Here is an 8,935-nt window from a genome sequence, read left to right as displayed (position 1 = left end):
TTAAGAGAAAGATTAGCCTTTGGAATGGAGATAATGGCCCTTGAGTCTTCCCTAGAATCTGTATTTTTCTGTCCCAATTTCTGAGAGTGTGATAAAATGCCAGGAAGCAAAACTGTCCAAGTACAGAAAACCTGAAAACTTAAGGTATTTGTCTCAATCTATAAATTTAATGATAGGTATTACAAAGATGATTTAATTATTAGTGTTTACTAAACAAAATGAAAATCATAGAAATAGGAACTAGGAGTTTGTATGAATAGCTATGTTAATAACTCTGCTGTTGATTATTTCTCTGTATCTTCTTCAATTTCCTTTTAAAACTCACTAAATAACAGATCAAACCAGCTATTACTATACTCTCTGGAAAAATAAAACCTACAAATCTGAAAGGTAAAATTTTACCAGTGCATAAAAATCTCTACTAGATTACCTATACACAAGCAGCAACTAAGCTGACACAGCAAATGTTTAGTTCTTATTATTTTACTGACAAACGGCTATTTATATGGCTAAAATGCATTCAGACACTCCTTTTTCTATCATTTTCTTCCATCATGCTGTAACTAGACTGTCCTCTCCCTGCCTTGTTTTTTTTTGTTTGTTTTTTTTTTTTTTGAGACAGAGTCTCACTCTGTTGCCCAGATTGGAGTGCCATCGTGTCATCACAGCACATACCAACCTGAAACTCCTGGGGTCAAGTGATCCTACTGCCTCAGCTTCCCTAGTAGCTTCTGCCCACCACAATGCCTAGCTAATTTTTCTATTTTTTAGTAGAGATAGGGTCTCACTCTCGTTCCAGCTAGTGTCAAACTCCTGAGCTCAAGAGATCCTCCTGCCTTGGCCTCCCAGAGTGTTAGGATTATAGGCATGAGGCAGCAAGACCAGCCATCTCCCTACTTAGAACAACAAACACATTATCAAAGAAGGGGCATTATTAAACCACCTGGGACTTTTGCCCCACACCCACAGAACATGCCTACAGCAGTGTCCTGACTTAAAACTACAAAAAAAAAGCACTATCTATTTTAAGATGCCTTCCCTGAACTTCCACACTCGGCTGAACATCTTATAAAACATATATAGCCCTTCTGCCACAGCTCTTTGCTTACCTCTTTCACTGTCCATAATATATATTAAAAATCTGTCTTCCCATCTGTCACCCCACAGTAGACTGCAAGCTCCTGGAGTTGAGGGACATTGTCCAATTGCTCATTTTTGCAATTCCAGGATGTACACAGTCCTTGGCTTAGTGTTAATGTTAGCTGGACTCTAACTCTCCTTTATTCTAGGGTACCTGCTCAGAAACAGGAAGGAATTGCCTGAATAAAGCCAAGATGGCACTGGAGCCTCTTGAGCATCTTTTCTTATCCACAGCTAACATTTTATTATCACTCCTGAAAGCAGCAACAGGTAAAGACTTTCCTTCTTCTACAACTTAAGTATTTCATAACAATTTTAGCTTTATATTCTCAAACATGTTTGGCTTTTATAGATTTTTTAAGTGAATAAATCTAACTGCAACTATATTGGATCAACTGGTAAATGAAGGAACATTTTTAGAAAATTTCAGGTCTTCTGGAGCAAGCCTGAGATCTAAGCCCTGAAGACTCTGCCTTTGGCTTCCCTGTGTATTAACATAAGAAAGAAATGGAATAATACTCCACTCCTGCCTTACAAAAATAGTACGCAAAAGAGATTATCACCCTTGGTAGAGTGCTGTGGCGTCATAGCTCACAGCAACCTCGTACTTTTGGGCTCAATGATTTTTTTGCCTCAGCTACCCAAGTAGCTGGGACTACAGGTGCCTGCCACAACACACGGCTACTTTTAGAGATGAGGTCTCACTCTGGCTCAGGCTGGTCTAGAACCTGTGAGTTCAAGCAATCCACCCACCTTGGCCTCCCAGAGTGCTGAGATTATAGGCATAAGTGCCTCCCATAGACACCCACCTCAACCTCCCAGAGCGCTGGGATTACAGGCATGAGCCACCGTGCCTGGCCAAGAGATTATATGTGTAAGAATATGTTTTCTCCTCTTCAAAAGAAAGAGGTATAAGAATTCAGAGGATTAGTTCTTCTAACATTGCTTCTGAAAGTTTTTGTCATTCTGGGCTGATTAGAAATTTTCAAATAAGGTTATTTATAGATAAGTACAAGCCTAGACAATTAAGTTCACAAACTCGTCCTAGAAAAAGTGCCATACACCTCATTGCTGAATATCACCTTCAAAGTACTCCCCTTGACCATCTGGTGACTGCAGGGATATTCAGCAATCAGGTACATAGTGCTTTTTCAAGGATGAATTCATAAACTTAATTGTCAGAACTTATACAACAACAGTTCTGATGGACATACTACCAGAAAAAAAGAGTTCCTAAATTGCTCTGAAGGGCAGACTAGGCATTGGTGCTGGTGCACAGCTTCCAAAGGAGAGTACTTCAAAGGAGACTGTGGGGATATATAGCACTTTTTCTAGGACCAGTTTATCAACTTTAATTGTCTGACCTTGTATAATCTTAACAATTTTCCAAAATAACCCCCATGCAGATCACTATGTTTAGTCATGGTATAAATGCACACTTAAAATATAGCTCATTTGAATTCATAATAACTTTGGGTTTAAAAAGTTATAAACTACACACTTGTTCTTGCTAACTTTTTAAAAGATGACTAAGGGGTCAGGATGGGATATTACATTTGAAAATATAGTAAAATGCTTTCAATTTTGTTACAGTATTCTACAAGAACACGAGTTATTTGAAGGAAAAGATTTCTCTTTGTATTTACTATAGTACTTAGTTGAATTCAAGTTTGACCCATAGCAGAATAGTGTGATAGAAAGAGGATTGAACTAGGATTCAGAACTAAGTTTAAGGCCTGCAGTTCTCTAAATCTTAATATTCTTATCTGTAAAATGACTAGATATACCTACCTGACTGTGTTGGCATAAGCTTAAAGATCAGGTTATAATAGATAGATATAATTTTGAGAAATTAAGTGAAAATGTACTTATCCACGTCCCAGGCTCTTCCACTCCAATCCCCACCCCTCCAAGTAATGAGAATATCAGTGACATTCTATAAGTTAGGTCCAACAAAAAACCGATCCAATTTTTTTTTTAGTGAGACAGAGTCTCAGGCTGTCACTCTGGCTGGAGTGCCATGCTGTCATAGCTCACAGCAACCTCCAACTCTTGGGCTCAAGCAATCCTCTTGCCTTAGTTTTTCTATTTTTAGTAGAAATGGGGTCTCACTCTTTGCTCAGGTTGGTCTTGAAATCATGAGCTCAAGCAATCCACCTGCCTTGGCCTCCGAGAGTGCTAGGATTATAGTACTCTCGCCCAACCCTTTTATTTCAGATAGATTATAAAATAATTTACAATAGAATTTCAAAATCTTTACCACAAGTTTGTGTTAAAATACTAAAGTAAATCCTTTACCTTTTCTAAGTCTTCAATTTCAGAACTGAAGTTTTTACCCTCATCCATCATTTCTTCTTCTTCAAGAGTTCTTTCATCATCATAGTCATGGACTAACATCTCAGCAGTAGGGTCAAAATCATGATCCTCAGAAGACAAAGACCCAACTGGAATGAAACAAACTCACACATTTACAAAGCTATTTACAAAAGAAAATAAAAATTTGTGTTCTTCTGCCAAGTCTCTAATGTTTACATATAGGTTTTATTAAATGAATCAACTATGTGCTTTATAAGGTAAGATTATATGATTCTAAGAAGAAATTTAAATCAGCAAAAGAACAAGGCAAAGTAATTCACAAACACTTTTATAATGGGTCCAGTCTAGGAGAAAACAAGTTATAAAAGCAGCAAAGTGATTTAAATGACATGGTGTTAAATAAATGTTCTAACAGAAGAGCAGTCAAACTTGCTTATCAGTTTAATAGCTCTGTACAGTAACAAAAAGTCAGAAGCATTAAATTCCCATGAGTGAAAGACTTCACAAGAAGCTACCACAAGATTCTCTTCTGAAGAGAATACAAATTTTATCCAAATTCTTACCCTCAAATAAAGACACAAAACACAACAGAAATCTGATTTATAAGACAAATAAGTTTCTGTAAAGTAGCTACACAGCAATTCACTTTTTAAAACCACTATATTACTTTACATATCTCTAAGTTACATAGATTGACTTCACTAATCAGATAAGCATTAAACTGTAAAACTATACTTTACTTTGGATTACTAATATACTCCTTAGAATTGTGAAAAGATAATATAGAATATTGCACCCTTGGGTTTGAGAACACGTATCCATTTCAAGTTGTTTTGGTCAATTCATACTTGTTTAGAAAAACTGTATTACTTCTTAATAGCAAATACCAAGAGAAACAATGACTAAAATCTATACTCCTAAAATAATGAAATCTTTAAGAAAAACAAGATTTTCTCCACTTGCTTTACTCTCATCTCTAATTCAACTAGACCAGTGACTCTCACAACAGGGAAGGAGAGAAGGATCAGAATGGTGGGTGGCGGAAGAAAGTAGTGGGTAGAAGTATATTCAACATAAAAAATTTAATCTTCTTAGTGAAACTACTGAATGTTTATTTTAAACATTTAAGGACACTGTGAGATCATTACCAGAATGCTGAAGTAGGCCAATGATTTTTCACTATGGAAAAACCACAGACATAATTCAATGTTTTTTGCTTCTGAGTACAGAGAATTCCAATCATTAGTCCTAAAAATACAATTTCTATGAGACTTAATTTTTGAGGAATTATATTATAATATAATATTATATTTCTTTAATGTTGAAAAATTTTATCCACTCATCAAAAAACCTGAGGTACATGTGGTTTAATTTTAAAGAGAAAGATAAATATGTATTAACTAGTTAAAAAACAGAACACCCACCATTTAAAATTATCTTTTTTTGAATTTCTGGAAACCTCCACAATATGCCAAAGGGTAGGGATGAAACAGATGCTAACTTTTCCACCTCTTTGGGAGCAAAACTCTGCTCTCTTTTGTTATTCCTGTATCACTTGGCACAAGCTTCCTCTTTAACATGTACTCAATACGGACAAGAAATTAAAAAGCCTGAGGGTCTAGTCCTTGGCTTTCTGAGACCCAATGCAAGCTATTTATTTAAACTTTCTAAGTCTGGCCTGGCCAGGCCAGGCCAGGCTCATGCCTGTAATCCTAGCACTCTAGGAGGCTGAAGAAGGTGGACTGGATGAGCTCACCTCAGACCAGCCTGAGCCAAAGATCCCATCTCTACTAAAAACACAAAAAACTAAGGCAAGAGGATTGCGTGAGCCCAAGAGTTGGAGATTGCTGTGAGCTATGACACCCCAGCACCCTACCCAGGGCGACAGCTTGAGACTCTATCTCAAAAAATAAAATAAAATAAAATAAAATAAATTTTCTAAGTCTAGCTCCAGTCTTGTACTTGTAAAATACACAGGGGTGGCTGAAAGGACCTCAAGTGCCCCTTCCAGCTATAAAATTCTCCTAAAAAAACTAACTGATTAAAAACAGATTATAAGTCTGTTTGGACACCAAAACCACACCATCTTTGCTGTTTTATTTAAGACTGCAACTTCTTAAAAAGTCAATGATGCAAAATGGAAAAATTCCATTGTAATCCAGATGTTTGGCATCACACACATAAATATACTTTCCCTGAAATCAGTTATAGCAAATGCTTGTCTCCAAATTAGCAAAAATTTCTAAAACAATTTTTAAACGTAAAGACTTATGTAAACATCTATTTTTAAAATAGCCGCAAATTTCTTCTACTTGGTTTGAGTATTTTATAATATCTTAAATGAAAACCAAGTGAAACCTAAAAGGTGGAATAAGTACAAAAAGTAATTTTGCAAGGAAATGAACTGTTCACTCTAAGACAACGTGCTGTAATGGGAGCTCATCTGTGTTCCAGTATTAACTATAACCTCAACTGTAAAATAAGGGAGTTGAACTAGTTCTTAAGTGCTTTTCCTCGAAACTATGCCAGGGAAAAGACGGGAGCTGGAAAGTGGATGAGAAATTGAAATAAAGTTCACAAGTGAGGAAGTTCCTTATGATGGATCTGCTTCAGGGGTTCCATAAACCCCAAACTGTGTGTGATTATGCACATGTGCAGAGTTCCCCGGAAAGAGTCCCTTGCTTTCATTAGATTCTAAAAGGGGTTTCTCATCTCAAAAAAGTTAACAAAACAAAACACTGTATTAGGATGATCTACAATTGTCTCTGATCAAAAATACGAAAAAAGCACTTTTCAGTGCCAAACTTGGTTGCTCTTTCCTCATATTATAAGGTAGCTTTCTCAAACTCTCAATTTTAATACAATCCACAGACATTATTAAAAAAAAAAATAAGGGGAGATGTGGAGTTATGGTTAATAACTAAACCAAGTAGCCCCCAAATCCTGACAAGTTACGGTCTCAATCTCTCAAAGAAATCGAAATTAAAATCTTAAAGTTGGTGCAAAGTTGATTTGGGGTTAATTTTTTCAGGGCGGGGGGGGGGCAGCGTATGTAAGAATGAAAGACACAACTTAGAAGAAAGCTTGTCTTAGCAGCTTTGCAACAAGGTTATCTTTTCAACATGCAAGGGAAAAAAAAAAGAAAGAATAGTATAACTGTTCCTTCCTCAAACAACTTAATTACCAAATGCACATTGAAACTCTTTAAAACCTATGATGAAAAACTTGAAGGATAAATTTTGTGGGGAATCCTTCAGCAATAGATCTTTGAGCCCGCATTATCCTCTTAGACACACAAAAAATGTAAGAAAGTAGGACAAACCTGGGCTTGAACTTCCAAAAGAAGCCTAGGAGAAAGAAGAAAAACGTGAGGTTAGATCGCGCAGCCAACGAAAGAGGCAGCGCCGGCAACAGGGCGCAGAGGAGGCGGAGTTGAGAGCTCCTCCGCAGCTGCCAAAAGTACAAGACAGAGCTTCGCTCCAGTCACTCCTGGCCCCTTTCGGGCCCCCTCTTGGCTGCCTCGCCTTCCTCCCGGAGTCCCCAGTGCACAAACTCGCAGACGCGGGACGAAATCCGAAGTCTAAGAGGCAACTCCAAGCCTCTTCTTGGAGCTCGGCAAGTTACAAAGCAAAGAAACAGAACCCAGAGTAGTAGGCTCACAGGATCGGTCGGTCCCCTATCCCAGACATCTCGAGAGTCCCCCAAATCCCACACAGTTCTCCGTGGCCCCAAACAACTACTTGCATCGCAACACCCTTTCCTGGATGTAACTTGCCCACTGGACACCTGGTCCGCCCCACGGGGCCTGGGAACCCCAATTCCCGAGACTGTCCTCTGCCCTAGAGCGTAGGCTGGGTCTAATCGGACACTTGCCCCCAAACCAAAGCATGAGCCACCCCCCACCCCCATCTTCTTTTCCGAGTTCAGAGGTGCGATCCCTCAGTTCCAAGGATGCTGGTTCCGTTCAGAGTGTTCGATACCTCCCTGGTCCCGCAAGTGCACCCCTCGCCCTAGCGAGCTCCCGGCGAGCCGCTCCTGCCGCGACCCCCCCTCCGCCCCCCCAGTTCACCAGTCCCGGGGGAGATGTCCGGGCTTCGCTCGCCTAGCTTCCCTCGTCCAGCCCAGAGGAAACTGGGGCTAACGAGCCGCTCTCCTGGAGAGGACGTCGAGGGTCTTGGTCTGCTCCTTCACCCCAGGATCTCCCACACATCCTGGGCTGTAGGGCGGGGAGTCCCGCTCTTCTCCCGCGAACCCCGGCGGCCGCGCATCCCGCTCGCCTCTGCGCCTGGCGCAAAGTGGAGCGAGCGGCTCCTTCGCGCCGCAGCCCGGGCTGGGTGGGCAGGGGTCACAGAACACCACTCCCGCAGGGCAGTGGCGCAGCCTGCTCCCCGGTACGCGATCCGGCCACTGAGGGGGGGGATCGGCCGGTTTCCACCCACCCGGGCCCCGGGAGGCGGCGCGGAGGCGCTCGCGGGCCGCGGGCGCCCCAAGGGACACAACGCAAACAAGTCCCCGGACAGGGGCTCGCTGCCGCCGGCCGCCGCCTCTGTCCGGCCCCGTCGCCCGGCCGGGCCGGAGCCGCCGCGGCCTAGTCTCGGAGGGAGACCGCTCCCGCGCCCGCTCCCGCCCCCCGGCCGGCCCCGCCGCGGCCCGTCGCCGCCCCGCGACCTCCGCGCTGCCGCGGCTCCCTCCGTGGGGCCGCAAGAAGAGCCCTGGATCCCCCCGGCTGGCTTCAGGGCCGTGGGGAACCGGCGGACACCCGGTCCAGCCCGGCCGCTCCTGCCCGGTTTCCCTGCTCACCTCCGCCATATTGGTACCTTTAGGGCGAACGAGCAGCGCCGAGCCCAGTCCCCGGATGGGGCGCCTGAGCCAATCGCAGCCGCCGCCGCCGCCGCCGCCACCGCGGTCCGCCCGGCACCCGCCCGGCGGCGGAGGCGGCTCGGCCCCTTATAGGGCAGGGCGGCCCGCTACGCCCCCGGCCCGCTCGCACGCCCACCCCGCCCGGCGCCCCTAGCCGCGCCCACGCCCCGCGCCCTCCCGCCGCGGGCCCGACCTGCATCCGCGCTCACCCGTCCTCCTTCTGGCCAGAGTAAAGTTCCTGCCAAACTGGAGGCAAGTAGGGGACCGACGGACGCACGGGCGCCGGACAGACCCACGTCCAGCAGGCCCAAGGGCGGGAGGGGGCGGCTGGGGACTGACCCGCAGACGCTGCGGTGCGGTATGGCGTGGAGGAGGCGGGCGGGGGACTTAAAGGGTAGGCGATGTGGAGGGACAACTCGACAGACCCAACTTCCCTAAGAGGCGGCGGTGGGTGGAATAGACTCACGGGCGGTAGAAAGCGCTGGGCAATGAGAGAAGTGGCAGATGGATGGCAGAATCAGTCCAGAATGAGAGGACAGCGACCAGGCACTTCGCGGATTCCCCCAAAGAGACCCGCAGGAAGGAGGGATGCAGACCAGGCTGGTGGAGTGGACGACTG

General features: G+C 44.0%; 1 protein-coding gene across 3 annotated transcripts in view; it reads right to left on the bottom strand.

The window, feature by feature from the left end:
• MIER3 (MIER family member 3) overlaps positions 1-8,304 on the bottom strand; it is a 48,107-nt gene extending 39,803 nt beyond the window's left edge. For 2 of the 3 annotated variants that reach the window (XM_003782749.3, XM_012812394.2), the window contains exons 1-3: positions 8,257-8,304; positions 6,779-6,803; positions 3,439-3,584 (exon numbers count right to left, since the gene is read on the bottom strand). In XM_003782749.3, coding sequence (XP_003782797.1) covers positions 3,439-3,584; positions 6,779-6,803; positions 8,257-8,265 — 180 coding nt within the window. In that variant the 5' untranslated portion in view covers positions 8,266-8,304. Of the gene's footprint in view, positions 1-3,438; positions 3,617-6,778; positions 6,805-8,256 lie in introns of those variants that run through there. The other variant, XM_023518978.1, reaches the window with a different exon arrangement.
• Positions 8,305-8,935: the final 631 nt, after the last annotated feature.

The sequence above is a fragment of the Otolemur garnettii genome, unplaced genomic scaffold (assembly GCF_000181295.1).
Source record: "Otolemur garnettii isolate 467f Iridium unplaced genomic scaffold, OtoGar3 scaffold00005, whole genome shotgun sequence".
NCBI classification, from domain to species: Eukaryota; Metazoa; Chordata; class Mammalia; order Primates; family Galagidae; genus Otolemur; species Otolemur garnettii.
Note: the sequence above shows the minus strand (reverse complement) of the source record. Positions and strands in the feature narration are given on the sequence as shown.